This window comes from Mobula birostris, chromosome 4 (assembly GCF_030028105.1).
Source record: "Mobula birostris isolate sMobBir1 chromosome 4, sMobBir1.hap1, whole genome shotgun sequence".
Classification (NCBI taxonomy): Eukaryota; Metazoa; Chordata; class Chondrichthyes; order Myliobatiformes; family Myliobatidae; genus Mobula; species Mobula birostris.
Genome location: NC_092373.1, coordinates 26,326,165 through 26,344,493, shown reverse-complemented (window position 1 = coordinate 26,344,493; position 18,329 = coordinate 26,326,165). Strand labels below are relative to the sequence as shown.

The 18,329-nt window shown below is 40.3% G+C and overlaps 1 protein-coding gene across 2 annotated transcripts in view; it reads left to right on the top strand.

Annotated features, from left to right (window-relative positions):
* The window catches only part of trpc1 (transient receptor potential cation channel, subfamily C, member 1), a 71,765-nt gene that overhangs the window by 19,104 nt on the left and 34,332 nt on the right, over positions 1–18,329 (top strand). For both annotated transcript variants that reach the window (XR_011885653.1, XM_072255023.1), the window contains exons 2-7: positions 1,710–1,861; positions 1,955–2,056; positions 5,025–5,227; positions 6,958–7,089; positions 10,537–10,732; positions 11,458–11,794. Coding sequence is in view for 1 of the 2 variants with exons in the window: in XM_072255023.1 (XP_072111124.1) it covers positions 1,710–1,861; positions 1,955–2,056; positions 5,025–5,227; positions 6,958–7,089; positions 10,537–10,732; positions 11,458–11,794 (1,122 nt within the window). In the remaining variant the exon portion in view is untranslated. The remainder of the gene's footprint in view (positions 1–1,709; positions 1,862–1,954; positions 2,057–5,024; positions 5,228–6,957; positions 7,090–10,536; positions 10,733–11,457; positions 11,795–18,329) is intronic.

The window sequence follows — 18,329 nt, the reverse complement described above, 5'->3', positions numbered from 1 at the left end:
TCTACTGTACAGTGTGGGCGAAGATGCTTCCTGTGGATATACAGGTGTCCCCCACTTTTCGAACGTTGGCTTTATGAAACCTCACTGTTATGAAAGACCTACATTAGTACCCTGTTTTCGCTTTCAGAAGGTGTTTTCACTGTTACGAAAAAAAAGCAGCCGCTCTCCCCCGGATTTGGAATGGCATTGCTTTAACACGTGCCTGTGAGCAGCCATTTGCAAGATGAGTTCTATAGTATCGGAAAAGCATAAAAGAGCTCATAAGGGTGTTACACTTAGCGTAAAACTAGACATAATTAAGCGTTTCGATCGTGGTGAACGAAGTAAGGACTAAGTGAGTTTAGCTTGTGGAAGCTGACGAACATGATGTCGAAGAGGTTTTGGCATCCCATGACCAGGAACTGATAGATGAAGAGCTGATGCAATTGGGAGAGGAAAGGATAACAATCGAAACCGAATGAGTAATGATAAAGTACGACTTTAATTTTGAAAGGGTACGTCGGTTTAGGGGATACTTGCAGGGTGGTTTGAGTCCTTACAAAGAACTGTGTGATAGAAAAATGCGCGAGGCTCAGCAGCAAGCAAGCCTTCCACATCAGCCACAGCAGACGACGAACCTCGACCTTCGACATCAAGGCGGGCAGTCATAGGAGAAGACAAGCTGCCTGCTCTAATGGAAACAGACGACGAGATGACACCCCAGTGTCCCACCACCCCAACCCCCAGGCCACGGACAGATACCGATTCACGGAGAATGCAACGGTAGCCGGGAGGCACTGCACATGTTTAAGAAAAAGGCCGAAATAAACATGCTAATTAATTAGGTGCCGCTGACACGTAATTGTCGGCCCAGATCAGAGACGATGCAGTCGGAAATCGGGACTGATCTGGGCCGACAATTACATGTCAGGCGGCACCTAATTAATTAAGCATGTTTGTTTCAGCATTTTTCTTAAATATGTGCTGTGTGCCTCCCGGCTACCGCTGGACCCCTGCGTGCTTCGTGGCAACGTATCGATCAGTCGCCCGGAGGGTGGGGGCCACTGCACCACCCAAACTCCGACAAGTCTGACACACCATCATCAGTGTGCTCGGCAAGCTGTCCTCCCGATTCTGGTAAGTGATACTACACTGTACATACATTATTTCTACTTTATATAGGCTGTGTATTTTTACGTGTTATTTGGTATGATTTGGCAGCTTCATAACTTAAAGGTTACTGGAGAGCGCTTGTGCCGTGTTCTTGCCAACAGCGCTTGCGTGAGGTTTTCTGCCGACGGCGCTTGCGTGAGATTTTCACTACAGAGAACAGTTCAGTAATGATTGTGGAAAAGTATTTCTACTTTATATAGGCTGTGTATTTATCATATCATTCCTGCTTTTACTATAATTTACTGTTATTTTAGGTTTTATGTGTTATTTGGCATGATTTGGTAGGTTATTTTTGGGTCTGCGAATGCTCACAAAATTTTCCCATATAAATAAATGGTAATTGCTTCTTCGCTTTACGACATTTCGGCTTACGAACCATTTCATAGGAACGCTCTACCTTCGGATGGCGGGGGAAACCTGTACACAAAAAAGATCAGTCATAAGGCAATATCATGTCTCATCGCATGTCTGGAAAGGTCACCCCAATGTTATGTTGAACAACAATTATCAATATGCTTTTGCATTTTCATTAATGATTTTTGTTTTGAAAATTTCAGGAGACAACTACATGGTCAAAAAACTCCTTGATGAGAAGTTCAGTGAGCTAAATATAAACTGCGTGGATGTGCTGGGGAGGAATGCAGTAACGATAGCAATTGAAAATGAGAATCTAGATATCTTAAAGCTTCTCTTGGAACGGGGTTGTCAGGTGGTAGTATTTATATTGCTAACGGTCTTTTAAAATTTGTAGCTTTGGATATAAATCTTGCAGTGTTGCATAACTTCTCATTTTTTTTTCTAGACTACAGATGCACTGCTAGTGGCAATCAACTCTGAGGTTGTTGGTGCTGTGGATATTCTTCTCAATCATCGTCCCAGACGGTCATCCAAGCCAACTATAGCAGTTAGGAAATTTTTTGGATTCTCTGTCAATGTTATTCCAACATTGAACAATGCAGCATTTTCCAACGCAGTGTGAGATTTGGATATCACAAGAATTGGTGCTTTGGTCTCAGATTATTTAAAGTTATAGAAAGGCCTTAAATGGACTGAATGAATGCTCCCTATGCTAGCTGGGGCAGTAAATTGGTTACATTCAAAGGTTGGAAGCTGGCAGATATAAAATAATGCAAGGAAATGTAAACTTTGTAGAAGAACAGAATAGGAGAACTATTAAAGTGTGTCTGACTAATTAATACTGCCATTTTGAATAGTTTTATGATTTGAGTACACACTTAATTCATGTGAAGGTACAGCAAGCAATTAAGATGGAAAGTAGCATCATCTCTGGTAGTGCATGGTAGTTAGAGCGTAACAGTTCGTCCTGTTATACTATAACTTCCTCCTATATTTCTGTCTCCAGCCTCGGGGTGACATGCTAGTGTAGCTAGTAGAGCTTCTGCCCTATGATTCCAGTGACCCTAGTTCATCCCCTGTCTCTGCTGCTATCTCTGCGGAGTTTGTACATTCTCCCTGTGATTCCAGTGACCCTAGTTTATCCCCTGTCTGTGGAGTTTGTACATTCTCCCTGTGATTCTGTGGGCTCCCTTTTAGTGCATCAGTTTCTTCCCACGTGGTTGGCAAGTTAATAGCCACCACCATTTGTGCTGGCAAGTGGTACAAATGAGAGAGGGGTTTGTGAGGATGGTGAAAAGGGTTTAATGTAGGATTAGTGTAAATGAGTATGTGACGGATGGTGTCGATTTATGGCCCATAGGACCATTTCTGTATTTAATGACTGTAACTCTATTGTCTGAGATTATATACACTTAAAATACTGTGCATAATTTCGATCTCCTTGCCCGAGATTCTCTTGAGCTGACAGAGGATATGCTTGATTGAGAATGCTATTGTATTAATTCCTGGGATCAGAAATCTACCCTATGATCATTACCTAAGAGTGGGACCATTTGAGCCTGAGATTAAAGAAAATTTATTCATTCAGAATGTTGTGAACTTTTTCCTCCAGAATTTTAGTGATTCTCTATCATTGTGAGTTTATGAGACTGAGATTGATAGTTTCCTGGAAAAGAGGATTAAGAAGGAAGAGTACAGTTGATATAGAAAATGTTATTAAATGGCAGATATTGCACTATAGATTCTGTGGGTTACTTGTGCTTTCTTATTCTGCTATCCCATCTTCTGCTGATTCTCCTGTGAATGACTGGCACAACAGTTGACATTGCCTTTTTTCAAAAAGTGGATCATTTAGGAAATAGTAAGATTTATGTCCATTTAGAGCCTTTTCCCCAGTGCTGTAAGTCATAAACGCCACTGTCACTATCATGTTTGTTCTGGGTTATTATAAGCTTGTTATAACTGTTGTAAACTGCCTCTTTCAGCTTCAATGCATTTAAAAATATGAATTGCACAATGTACAGTACTGTGCAAAAGTTTTAGGCACCCTTGCTGCATGTATGTGCCTAAGACCTTTGCACAGTGCTGTAGTAATTTTGTATATTGCACTGTACTGTTGCCACAAAACAAAAACAAATTTCATGACCAATAGCAAACTTGATCCTGATATGGGTCACTAATGTGGACTGAAAGTGGGATGAAGGTTGGGAGAGGGGAATCATGGTTGGGAAAAGTGGATGGGAGAGGGGAGGGAGCAGGAAGCATCAGAGAGACATTTCCGTAATGATCAATAAACCAATTGTTTGGAATCAAATTACCTTGTCTGGTGTATCAGGGCTGGCTGTGTCTGCACCCATGCCACTCTCCCCCCCCCCCCCCACCCACTACCTGTCCCACGCCCCTCCCGTGGCCACTCCACCTTCACCATTCCCAACATCCTTCAATCTCGCCCGATTCACAAACACACTCTCCACTCCAAATTCGGTATTGTTGCAAAAGTCTTAGGAACCCTAGTTATATCTATGTTACTGAGACATTTGCACAGTACTGCGCAGGTGAGAAAATTGGCTGCTCATTGAACTGTTAAAAAATCTGATTTTTCTTTTCAGGTGTGTTTGGTAAATTTAAATCTAAAGGTTCACATTTTTGTTAGGGAAAAAATCCCTTGGCAAGGAAATGGCTAATTCTTAAACTACCTTCAAACTACAAAGTGAAAAAGTTCGTCTCCTGAGCTGAGGAGGCAATATAACTGATACTGCACATGCAGTAGTAATCTCATAAACAGTGAAGGGGTTCATTTGAAGTGCAAATTGAAGAGAAATTTCCACTTTGTTGCACAACATTAATTAAAATGAGGTAGAATTCGTAGAAAAATATTGCTTATTTAATTTGGCTCCAGCTCCAGTGGTTGCCAGAAACATCAATGTACAAAAGATTTTGTGTAACATTAGCAAGCACAGTCCATTGATTAATCCTCTTTTAGATTTAACAGCAACACCATACAGTTAGCACAATGAATAATATCACATGCCTGAACCCTTGCTGGTGAAGTATTACATAACTGGAACTATTGCCACTTGCAAGTTTGACTAAGTAGGAATTGTTTACGATTAATTGCACCCAATGAACATACATAGACTTTTCCAAAACAACCGTCTTGCTGCTGAATTTAGTTGGCTTGCTAACGCCATGCTCTATCATATGAAAGAAGCCTTGTGTATTAACTGTGATGATAATAAGCACTGTCAAATCACACAATAAATGATGATTCTGTTGGTTTACTCCTTCCCTTCCATACATCCCCCACCCCTTCAGTGCTGTCACTCCTGCATCAACGTCTTGACGAGCACCAACCCACTTTGCAAGTTATGCCATTATAGGTCGCTACTGCACTAGCAGCTTCATTAGAAATTTAAAAAGGAAATCTCGAATGCTGCTGCAATGAGATACTTTATTCATTTAACTCCATGGTTAGTGCTCTTCCGTATAAACTTGTGTTTTATTTATTTAAACAGAAATTAATGCAGAGAATTCAGAATCCCGAATACTCCACCACAATGGACGTTGCTCCCGTGATTCTTGCTGCTCATCGCAACAACTATGAGATCCTGACTATGCTTCTGAAACAGGACCTCTCATTGCCGAGACCTCATGCTGTAGGATGTGAGTGCACCCTCTGTAATGCAAAGAACAAGAAAGATAGTCTACGCCACTCCAGGTAAAAAAAAAAAAGTTATCTTGATTTGTCACTTGTACAGGAAAACACTGAAACACATAGTGAACTGTGTTGTTTGCATCAATGATCAACACAGTCTGATGATTGTACTGGAGACAACCTGCAAGTGTCGTCACTCTTTCAGCACCAACATAGCATGCCTGCGGCTCACTAACTCTAACCCGTACCTCTTTGGAATGTAGGAAGAAACTGGAACATTCGGAGGAAATCCATGCGGTCATGGGGAGAACGAACAAACTCCTTATAGACAACGATGGGAATTGAACCCTGGTTGGTGATCACTGATGCTGTGCTAACCACGACACTATCTAAAATAGAATAAGCATATTTGCCAATGATAATTCTTTAACTCCAACTGGAAGAATTAAGCTCTGAGAGGGGTAATCTAGTACTAATCTATTGATTAGATACTGCTGATCTAATATCAATGGGGATGGATTTAAGGTGAGGGGGGTAAGTTGAAGAGAAATTTGCAGAAGCCACTGCTTGGGATGGTAGCGAACGAAATACTATAGAAATGTTTAAGAGGCTCTTAGATGGGCACCTAAATATGCAAAGAGTGGAAGAGTATGGACATGTTGGCAGGAGGGACTTGTTTAGGGTTGTTATTAATAGTTTAATTAGTTCAGCATACTGACATGGGCTGAATGGCCTTTTCCTGTGCTGTACTGTTCTATGTGCTTTATAACCCATATCAAGTGAACACGGCGCAGCACATCACACAAACCAATCTTCCGTCCATGGACTCACTTTACACCACACGCTGTCGGAACAGTGCTGCCAGGATAATCAAGGACATGTCCCACCCAGCCAACAGACTTCTCGTCCCTCTTCGGCCAGACTCGTACGGCCAGATTTGGGAACAGCTTCTTTCCAACTGTGATAAGACTGTTGAACGGATCCTGACCCAGATCTGGGCCGTACCCTCCAAATATCCAGACCTGCCTCTTGGTTTTTTTTGCACTACCTTAGTTCCCATTTTTCTATTTTCTATTTATGATTTATAATTTAAATTTTTAATATTTACTAATTTTAACTATTTTTAATATCTTTAATATTTGTAATCCAGGGAGTGTGAAGCGCAGAATCAGATATCGCTGTGATGATTGTACGTTCTATACCAATTGTTTGGCGACAATAAAATATAATAAATAAATAAATAAGTGGATTACATTGTTCTGATTTATTAGGATTAAAGATGCACAATGCATGCAGTTTATATCAGCCAAATATTGTCTCAAAAGAATCTTCACTTTTTCAGTTGGCACAAAGTTTAAAATTTTGTGCCAACTGGGAAAGTGAAGATTCTTTAGAGACAATATTTGGCTAAATTAGATCTTTTCAGTTCCACTGGACTTGAATTTAGACTTTGGGAATGTAACCTCCCTTTCTAATCAAGTGAAAATTCTCTAACTTAGTATTTTAACATCCTGAAGTCTCAGATTAAAATGGTTTTATTTGACCATCATGTATCACTGTCTACCACCTCTCTGTGACTTGCCCTTTGAAATAATGAAGTGCAATTAGTTAAAGTCACAATACAATGCAAGTGGAGTGTACTTAAGCTTGAAATAAAGTTGCAAATGTGTGATCAATTTGAATAATTGATTCAACTGGTGTGAACACACTGAGCCAAATTCCATGATATTGCTTTTGAAAACTTATGCAGAAACAAACTGAACTGTACGAAGGGTGGATATTTCTTTCTGCAGGTTTCGCCTCGACATCTATCGCAGCCTGTCCAGTCCGTCACTGATCATGCTTACAGAGGAGGATCCCATCCTCAGGGCGTTTGAACTCAGTGCCGATCTGAAGGAATTGAGTTTGGTGGAAGTGGAGTTTAGGTAAATGTGATGCTCCTCTCAAACATAATAGAGCCAATAAATTTAACTTTACACTGTCCGTGATGTGTCCAAGTGACCTGGATGAAAATCGTAATGGGTGGGTTAGTAAGCGATGATGCCAAGATTTGTGAAGTTGTGGACAGTGTAGAAGACTAGAAGAGAATACAGTGCGAAGTGGTTCATTTGCAGACGTGGGCAGAGAAATGGCAGAGGGAGATTAACGCAGATAAATGTGATGTGTTACACCTTAGTAGGGCAAATGCATGTTAAAGGCAAGATCCTTAACAGTGTTGCTTGGGATCCAAGTTCATAGTTCCTTGAAAGTGGCTACACAGGTCGATAAGGTGGTTAAGCAGGCTTGTAGAATGTTTGCCTTTATTAGTCGAGGCATTGAGTTCAAAGGTCAAGAGGTTATGACACAACTTTATAAATCTCTGGTTAGGCCACATCTGGAATATTGCATACAGATCTGGTCGCCTCACTATAGGAAGGATGTTGAGGCTTTTGGAGGTGGGGTGTACAGAAGAGGTTTACCAGGATGCTACCTAATTTAGAGGGCATGTGCTATCACGAGAGGCTGGATGAACTTGAGTTGCTTTCTCTGTAGCAGTGGAACCTGAGGGGAGATCTGAAAGAGGTTTATGAGATTATGCGAGGCATAGATAGAGTAGACAGGGAGTATCTGTTTCTCAGGGTTGAAATGTCCAACATCAGAGGGCATTCACTGAAGGTGAGGGGGTAGGTTCAAGAGGGATGTGAGGGGTAAGTTGTTTTACTCAGAGAGTGGTTGATGCCTGCATGGTGATGCCTGGTCTGGTGCTGGAGGCAATTACATTAGAGGCTTTTAAGAGACATTTAGATAGGCACATGGACTTAAGGAAGATGGAGGGATACATGTATTGTGTAGGTTGGAGGGATTAGTGTTTGGGTGTTTTTGATTTGCTTTTTAGCTGGTTCAGCACAACATTGTGGGCCGAATGGCCTGTTCCTGTACTATACTGTTCTGTGCTCTACACTGTTGGACAACAAATGTGCAGTCAACAGAGAGCTGTTGTGTGGGACTTGTTACTGCTCTGGTTCATTTGCTCTTGCTCTGTAACCTGCCTGCATTTCTTGGTGAACTAATACATGAAGCAAAAGACTCACACTTAAATATTTGACAGTTCTGCTCTACTGGAGAAAGCCACAGAGTCTTTTATTTAGTTTTCTTCCTCACCATACACTCAAAATTCACATCACTGATCTTGTCCTGGTAGTGTAACAGAGAGGGCACTGATTTGCCTATTAAGCAATGGCACAATAGCAGTGGAAGAGCCCCTACTCTACCTTGCATTGTTTTTGACGGCTGTTTATTCTGATGTACAATACTGTGCAGAAGGCTTAGGCACCTATATAGAGCTAGGGTGCCCAAGACTTTACCACAGTACTTAGATGACGTATGCAAGGGATGATAAACCTGATTCTGATATGGGTCTCTATTGTGGGAATGGGGATGGGGGCAGGGAGAGGGAAATCATGCTTGGGAAAAGGGGAAGGGAAAGGGAGGGAGCAGGAAGCACCAGAGAGACATTCTTTAATGATCAATAAACCGGTTGTTTCAAATCAAATGACCTTGCCTAGTGTCTCGGGGCTGGGTGTGTCTGCACCTGCGCCATCACCCTTCCTTGACACCTGTCCCACACCCTTCCCATGATGCTCAACCCTCACCAATCCCAACATCCTTTGCTCCCACCAGATTTACAAACTTGCTTTCGGCTCCACATTAACAAATACAGTATTGTTCAAAAGTCTTTACTGGAAAGGATGTCCAGTAAATGACACTTCTGATAGTTCATGATTCCTGTAATATTATCTGTTTTGGTGAACTTGTGGCTGAAATGGGGCTTAATTTCATGAGATCCAGGTATCAGTTTGGTGGGCTGAAGGTCCCATTTCTATGGTGTAAAACTTTATGGCACACCATTCCACTTGGTGCTGCTGGTGGTGGAATTTAGTGGGCTTCTTATTCCAAGACAGTATCAAGATTTTTAAATGAATACAAAATTCACAGCACATAGTCTCTGAATCTATTCTGGCAGCACCTTGCAAGCTCTCACCCTCCATCACTAAGAGGGACAAAAGAAGCAGCTGAATGAGAACATCTCACCACTAGCGAGTCCAAATTTCACCCCGCCCTGACTTGGAAAAATAATTGCTGTTCTTTTTGTTACTCATTACTGAAACTCTGTCCATCAGTCTTGCTAAAGTGCCTTCACCAGAAGGACTCAGCAATTCAACAAAATGGCTCGACATTACCTTCCGAATAGCCAGAGATTTTTCCCAGGGGTGGAAGTGACTAATATGAGGGGAGATCATTTTAGGTTGATTGGAGGAAAATATGGGGGGGGCATGTCAGAGAATAGTTTTTTTTACACAGAGTTGAGTGCATAGAGCACCCTGCTAAGGGCGGTGGTCAAGGGACTTTTAAGAAACTCTTAGATGGGTGATATAAAAATAGAGGGCTCTGTAGGAAGGAAGGGTTAGATTGATCCTGGAGTAGGTTAAAAGGTCAGCACAACATCGTGGGCTGAAGAGCCTTTACTGTGCTGTAATATTGTGTGTTCAAAATAGTGGTGGATTTGCCAGCAACAATTTGATTGAGGAAATGAATGAATGAATAAATAAACTTTGTAGTAGAAGTTCCTTCCTCAACCAACACTATCAACGTCAACAACATCTCCTCCATGATCTCCATCAGCAAAGCTGCACCACAAGGCTGTGTGCTTAGTCCTGTGCTCTACTCACTCTACACTTAAGGTATGACTGTGTGGCTAAGCACATCTCCAATGCCATATTCGAGTTTGCTGATGACGCCACTGTCATACATCATCGGGGACCTCACCAGTCAGATCACGCTCTCTTCTCACTGCTGCCAGTTACAGGAGCCTCAGGATCCACACCACCTGGTTTTGGAAACACTTGCTACCCCTCAGCAATCAGGCTCTCGAACCAGAGGGGATAACTTCACTTGCTCCATCACTGAACTGTTCCCACAACCTATGGATTCACTATCAAGGACTCTTCATCTCATGTTCTTGATATTTATTTATTTATTCTTTTTCTTTTCTTTTGTATTTGTACAGTTTATTGTCTTCTGCACACTGCTTGTCCACCCTGTTGAATCTTTCATTGATTCTATTATGGTTGTTGGATTTACTGAGTATGCCTGCAAGAAAATGAATCTCAGGGTCGTATATGGTGTACTTTGATGATAAATTTACTTTGAACTTTGAGAATTGTCCCCACTGCTCACTTATTCATTATGGAATCGTTGTACGCTGCCGCTTTGATGAGTTTTAATAAATCATTGGTTGAAGTGCTTTGGGAAGTCCCAAGGATACAACTACAATTACTAAGATGCATGTGTTTTCTTATAAAATGTGAAAAGCTTCCTTTAAACATTTTCAGGAATGACTACGAAGAACTAGCACAGCAATGTAAGACCTTTGCAAAAGATCTCCTTGCGCAGGCCCGGAACTCCCGTGAACTGGAGGTTATTCTAAATCACACATCGAGTGATGAGCCGATCGATAAGAGAGGACTGCTTGAGGAGAGGATGAACCTAAGTCGACTTAAACTTGCAATTAAGTACAATCAGAAAGAGGTACGTGATCTGACTATAACTCAACCTGTTCTGACAGCATAAAATAGATAAATCTAAAATCTGTACAACTAATAAAAAAAATCAGTGTTTGTGGTGCACTATCAATTTATGTACAGGATAATATATCAAGTATTTGCATGTCTGTTAAAGAGGGCTTGAATTTTTTTTTTGTTTTTAATCAACACAAGCCCAGAAGCATACTCAAGCAATCATTGCTTCATCAGCAAATAGATATCATGTATGTACAATCCATATTTTCTTCATTCTGAAAAAGCCACATGTGACTATCAAAATGCTCACATGTGACTATCAAAATGCTCACGTGGACCACTAGCCTCTGGCATTTCTCTGTGGAATGTACTGGTCAGTAGATGTTATGGATAAATAAAAAGCCAGAAAAGTAAAAATGTTAGCCAAACAACAAAAGGACATTCACTGCTACATGAAAGAAAATGAAGGCTGTTGAGAACTAATTAAAGTTTTGAATTTGTTTGAAACTGTGAATTATATCAGCTTGGATTTATTGTGTAATAGACCAGAAGCTGGTCAACCCCTTGAGACTTTTGTTTAATAACTAAAAGTAGTCTCTTTTACTGAACTCTAATCAAATGCATAAATAGTCTGCAAATAATAAGTAAAACAGAAAAATTCAAGCCCTTTTTATTATATGAGTATGTAACTCTGTAACTAGTTACTGCCTTCCACTTTAATTGTATCTCCTGCAGTTTGTGGCTCAGTCAAATTGCCAGCAGTTCTTGAATACAGTCTGGTTTGGGCAGATGGCAGGCTACAGGCGGAAGCACACCTGTAAGAAGATTCTGACTGTTCTTTCAGTTGCCACCTTGTGGCCAGTGCTGTCCCTTTGTTATCTGCTGGCACCAAGGTCTCGAGTAGGAAGAGTCATTCACACTCCATTCATGAAGTTCATCATTCACAGTGCATCATATTTCACATTTCTACTGTTACTGAACTTGTACTCACTAGTGTACAATGAAGACTTAAAAAACACAATGGGCCCTGCATTAGAGATGATTGATTACCTCCTGATCATATGGATAATCGGTAAGTCAAGTTACTGATTTGTATTTATCGTTCTCCTCTGTGTGTTTCTTATCCCCAGTTCTTCACTTGAGATTGATGAATAGTAGCAGATGTCCTTTTGGTTACATTGGGTTGATAAGAACGATTGGCCAATTTGGGTAGACTTGGAATTGAAGCTGTGAAACAGTTTTATTTAACCTCGTTATTGGGAGCTGCTTTACCTAGCTTGGCTCCAGTTCTGCAATTTTTTTAATCTTAAAAAATTTAAACTTTGTAGTTTAATTTATCGAAATTACTTTTTTAAGCCTTCTTTGAGTGATCCAATTATTTTACTTTGGAAAACTAAAGGTATTAATTCTTTTTTGGATTCATTTAAAGAAGATAGACTGGTGTCTTTTGAACAATTAGTTGATAAATATTCTCTTTCATACTCACACTTTTTACAATACCTTCAAGTAGCAGATGTGTGACTTTTGTTTTGCATTACTTAAAGGGAAGTCAAATGAAGTTTAACACACAAGTAGGATGAAACTTCCTTAACTTGAAGAAAGTATCAGTTCCAGAATTGATTGAATGTACTCAGTGCAGTTTTCAGGGAGATTGTGTTGATGCTCAGGAGAACCAACACTGTATACAAATTGTATGATATAATTGTAGAGGAGCAAAACTGCTGCATTTTAAGACTATGGGTTGTGGTTCTAAACTCACAGCAGTTTAGTTTTGGTAGTTCTTCAAATGCTTTGCATTTTCTAATGAATATATAGTTTGCAATCTTGAATTGTAAAGATTACAGTAGCAATTTAAAAAAGTTAGAAAGATAAAGGGAAAGTGGAATAAATAAAAAGAGAGGGGGAAAAGATTGAGGTGGATTGGTTTAGGTTGCAAAAAGCAGCTTCTGATGCAAGGGCTGACAGCTCTTTTTGCATTGTACAATTCTATGATAATCTATTAAGCTTGTGTAGATACAGGAAACTAGTGTAATGGTGCACTGCTCACTATTGATAACATGCACTGCTGTGTTATAACGCATCTGCCAAGAGTAGATTCATTGGGATTGTGCTAGAGGCTGAAGTGGAAAAACAATCACAGTGGATCAGGAACCAAACTTACCTCAAGGATGCTCAATTCTAGTTCATTGATTTTACCTGCAGCCATTTCGGTTTCCCATACCTGAGGAAAACCTGGCAGCTGGATGTAGGTTCAAACATTGAGCACTTTTGAATTATTGTTTGTTAACAGTGAGAAGCAGAACAACATGACCCAACCTCATAGTTTAAAAAGCCCCCAAATCTAGCTCAGTTGAAGGATTCAAAGTACATTTATTATCAAAGTATGTATGCAGTATACAACCCCAAGATTCATCTTCTCTGCAGACAGCCACCAAAGTAAACCATAGAACCCATTCAAAGAAAAACATCAACCTCCCCACGTGCAAAAAAATCACACAAATGGCAACAAGTACATCAAACACATCTATGTGCAAAAGACAAATCGGACGACTGGCAACCCTCCGTAGCAGCTCTGCCACACCATCTAGTCCTGTGCATTGTTGTTTGGTACACTTCATAGTTTTACTTTGAATGGTAGAAATCCATACCAGCAAGAATCCTAAAGTTACAAATGTTACGAAATGGAATTTCCTGGGGATGGTGAATCGTCTGTCTGGTATGAACCCAGCTGTAAATCCCTTGGAAGGAATGACAGAGACCAGTACAATTTGTGCCAGTAGCATCGCAGGAGTTGCCAGTCAGCATTGAACTCAGTGCAGTTCTGCCTGAGGGACTCCGGCTCTGGAATTTTCCCCCAGGGTTTACTCCCGGAGCCTTCCTCATGAGTGTGTATAGCTGCAAAGGCAGTGGAAGTTTGAGATCAGAGGTTTCCTTCTAGATGAGTTGCCAGCCACAGCCGATAAGCCCCATCTGCCTGAAGCAACTGGTTTTAAGGTGTTAGTGATACGCCTTTGCCCCTTCTTCTGGTAGTAGAAACAGCTCCGCTGGGCTTAGTAGCTAAGCCACACGTGAAGGCCGGGAGTTGGACTTGGTTGTCAGAGGCTATTTGAGGCTCATGCCAGAGGGAGCTTGTCCCCGTTACCACACCTAGCTATAACAACCTTTAGTCTTAGTCACATATAGTATATATAGCCAGTGTGCCGAAAATGTTTGCTCAGTACTTTAGTTGAAGTGAGAAATGGCAATTTCTTAGATCTGCAAATATTGGTTTGCTTGCATTGTTCTGAGCATATAAGAACTGGTGATTATGGTCTTTTGTCCTCATACACCAAAAACCTGGAAACCCCTACTGACTGAGGCTAGTACCGTGTATTGTTTCAAAACACTTCTAAAAGTATGCTTTTCAAAATTTAGCCTACTTATAGGATTACTTATTGCCTATTGATGTTGATTACATTTATATAATATGGTATTTTGAAAAGTAAGATTTATTTTCAGAGTACATACATGTCACCACATACAACCCTGAGATTCTTTTCCTGTGAGCATATTTAGCAAATCTATAGAATGATAACTATAAACTGGATCAATGAACAACATACCGTGCAAATGCAAATATAATGAGTATAAAATTACAAGATAAAGGGTCCTTAAAGTGAGACCATCGATTGTGGAAACAGCAGCAGTGTACTTTCCTCTTTTATTCGAGAGCCTGATGGTTGAGGGGTAGTAACAGTTCTTGAAACTGGTGGTGCGAGTTCTGAGGCTCTTGCTGTTTTCTCACTGCTGCCATCAGGTAGAAAGTACATGGCCTGGGTGGTGAGGATCATTGATGATGGATGTTGCTTTCCTACGGCAGTGTTTCATGTAGATGTGCTCAATAGTTGGGAGGGTTTACCACAGACCCCTGAGGAAGTAGAGGTGCTGTTGTGCTTTCTTTGTTGTTGTTATACATTTATATGATGGGTCCAGGGCATATTACGTATTCCATTTACATTTATTTGATGGGTTCATTACATATTATTCTATATAATACTTGTCTTTACTTAGGATTTTTAATTTTGTTTCATATTTTTATGACTATTGATTTACCTTTACAATCTATGAAAAGCACTTTGAGCCTGTATCTTAATGTATGAAAGGTGTATTATTCCCCTTATATTAAGGGGAAGCTGCATAAAAAGTAAGATTGGTGGAAATGCTAACTGTTGAATCAAGGTGAAGGATTTGATGAAGTAAAGTGTAAAAAGATTAATTTGGTGTAGAATAATTGGAGGAAAGTTGTTTGTTATATTTCTTCTCTCACTGTGAAATGGGGACACATCTCTTTTTTTCTTACTTGGGAGAGTGAGAGCCTGTGGTATTTCAAATTACCAGGTGAATGAGTAGTCTTTGGGGTACTGCAAGTCTGTGTCTATATTGATGCTTTGTTGCACACTTGAGTACTCGGGGGCGGGGTGGGGGGTGGAGACCGCTGATGCTTTTATGCTGGGGGGGGGGGTCATTGCTTTGCTGCTGCTTGTACATGGGAGGGGGGAGCTGGGGGGGGCTTTGGGGTTTGAATGTTTAGCTGCCATTCATTCTTTCGGGCCCTCTGTTTTCATGGATGCTTGCAAAGAAAAAGAATTTCAGGATGTATATTGTATACATTTCTCTGACATTAAATGTACCTATTGAAACCTATATGGGGGGATGTCAGAGGTAAGATTGTTATACAGAGAGCGGTGGCTGTATGGAACGTGTTGCCAGTGGTTGTGGTAGAGGCAGAGACACTAGGGATGTTTAAGAGACTCTTAGATAGGTACACGGATGATAGAAAAATGGAAGGTATGTAGAGTTAGACTGATATTGGAGAAGGTTAAAATGTCAGCACAGTATCATGGGCCAAATGGCCTTACTGTGTTGTAGTGTTCTACGTTTTTTCAGGAATGTTTGTAGGGATTCAAAAATGACATCTTTTCAAGGAGCACGCAAAAGATCCTATCTACACACATATAAATAGAGTCATCCTTAAAACACTGTATCCTTGTTGGATTTTTCACCCTTCACAATGGAAATAGAGTCAGAAATTTGACACTCTGCTGTAGTCCCCATTTGAGATGTGTTCCCTTGGCAGCCTGCAGATAGAGCAGTATGGATTGTGTGATAAGGTCCAGCTGGAATGTCAACCCATAATCATCTATGTTCTGCGCCATTGCTCCAGAGACCCCTTCATGGCAAGCTAGGAAATTTCAATTCAAGTAATTAAAAGCAGCTGGCTGTTTACGTATTGTTAAAGGAAGAGATATTATTAGTAATGGTGGCAATGAAATTGATGCATTGCCTGCCTAGTTCATTAATGACCTGTGACCATGTGGAATTCACTAGATACTGCAGCATCATCCCATGACTCAAAGTTGTGTTGGAAGGGTACTGTCACATGCCCTTAATGTAGATGGGTGATAGAAGGATCTGGGAGGAGTTGGTGGATGTCTGGTAGAGAATAGGTTAGAGGTAAGGAAATGGGGAATAGGACTAATGGAAAAGATACCTGATTTATAGGAAAAGGTTGAATAGGATAAGAGTTTATTCCCTGCAGTGTAGGAGAATGAGGGGTATAAATAGGGTTAATGCAGTTGTATAGTTAATATTTCAGTAACATTTGAGTAATAATGTAAATATATTGTTTGATTAAGCATTCTTGCTCGTTTAAGGTCTATAAGTCATTATGTAAAAATATATGAATTCCATACGTTATCATGCCACCACGTGATATGCGCATGTCTCGCTTAAAATAAAAAATGAAGTTAGTTACGTTACCCTCTGCTCCCAATTTTTATTGCAATTAGCTTAATGTTTTGGAGTTACAAAACATAGCAGTGGTGACGAGGAAGTTCTAAGCAAACCCAAAGTGACTGCCTACCTGTGAAGCACAATGAGACAATGAAGTTTTTTTTAAAAGGCACTATGAAATGGTCCAACAAATAAAGCAGCGCAGTACGTGCTTCTACAGGAATGGTCAGACACTGTTGAGTTTTGAAAAAAAGGCAGAAAACAGACAAGTTCACAGGTTCATAAACAATGAGTACCAGGTGATGATAATCATAAAAAGAAAGAGGAGAAATGGCTGGCTACATCAGAAAGATTGATGCATTTGATTACACAACAGATAACTGTATATTGGATATGGAGCAAATTGAACAGCATTTTAAAACAAATGGACTAGATGATGAGAAGTGAGTGCCAATTTTGATGAGTTCATTGGATTTAAAGTCACGCAGTTTGTTTAGAAGTTTAACTGCTCCAACCAAACCAGCTGAAATGAGCTTTGCTGTTATCGTGAAAGTAATGCAGGAATACTTAAAATCAAAACCATTGTTTACAGAACACTTTAGGTTTCATATGTGGAATCAAAAGGAAGGAGAGTCCATTTTGGCACACATAGCTGAATTGAAGAGATTGTCAGAGTATTGTCAATTCAGCATGGGCTTAAAGATACAATGAAAGATTATTTAGTTTGTGGAATTTGACAAGAAAGCATCCAAAAATGGTTTCTAACTGAAGCATGTCTTGCATTTAAAAGAGCAGTTGAAATTGCTGTATCAATGGAGACAGCAGATAGAGATGCAATTAAGTTGCAGTCAGGAATGAAAGCGACTGTGAGCAAACTTGCGATGTCTAAACAGAAGCCAGCCTGGCTGAACAAGTTATGTTACCATTGGGCTCAGGGTTTCACATACACCAGACCAATGCAGATTTAAAAGTGAAACTTGCTGAAAATGCAATAAAGTAGGACATAAACAAAGATCAGCTCGGATAGACAAAAATAAATGGACTACACAGAAGGGAAGAAGCTAAAAAGCCAAGTTTGAAGTTTCAAAAAGGACACTAACCTGCATGCTGTTGACGAAAAATCTGATAATAATGAGAATGATACAGGATGGGGTAGCTTTGAGATTTACAGTGTGAAAACTAATAATAGACAAGCAATTAGGCTTTCTCCAGAAGTGAACAGCAGATTAATTAAAATGGAATTGGATAATAGCTGGACTGTTTCAGTTATTCCACAAAATGAGTTTGAACGGCATTTCAAAGATACTCAATTGAAGCCTGTAGATATCCAACTAAGAACTTATACTGAAGTAAAAATAACTCCTGTGGGAATGACATTCATAACAGTGAAATATAACAACTAACAAGCCACATTGGAATTGTGTGTAGTAAAAACAAGAGAGCCAGTATTGTGGGGGTGTGGTTGGCCTGAGCTAACTGCAACTTGATTGGAGATCCATCTACCATTTGCATGCCACATCCCCTGCAATGGAGTCAACTAAAAGCGAATTAAGAGAGATACTGAATGATGCCATGCAATACAAACAAAGTGCTGGTGGAATGCAGCAGGCCAGGCAGCATCTATAGGAAGAAGTACAATCGACGTTTTGGGCTGAGACCCTTCGTCTCTGACCGAAACATGGATTGTACTTTTTCCTATAGATGCTGCCTGGCCTGCTGCATTCTACCAGCATTTTGTGTGTATGCTTGAATTTCCAGCATCTGCAGATTTTCTCGTGAATTATGCCATGGCAGTGTTTCAGGGATGGCATTGGAAAACGCAACATATCAGGGGT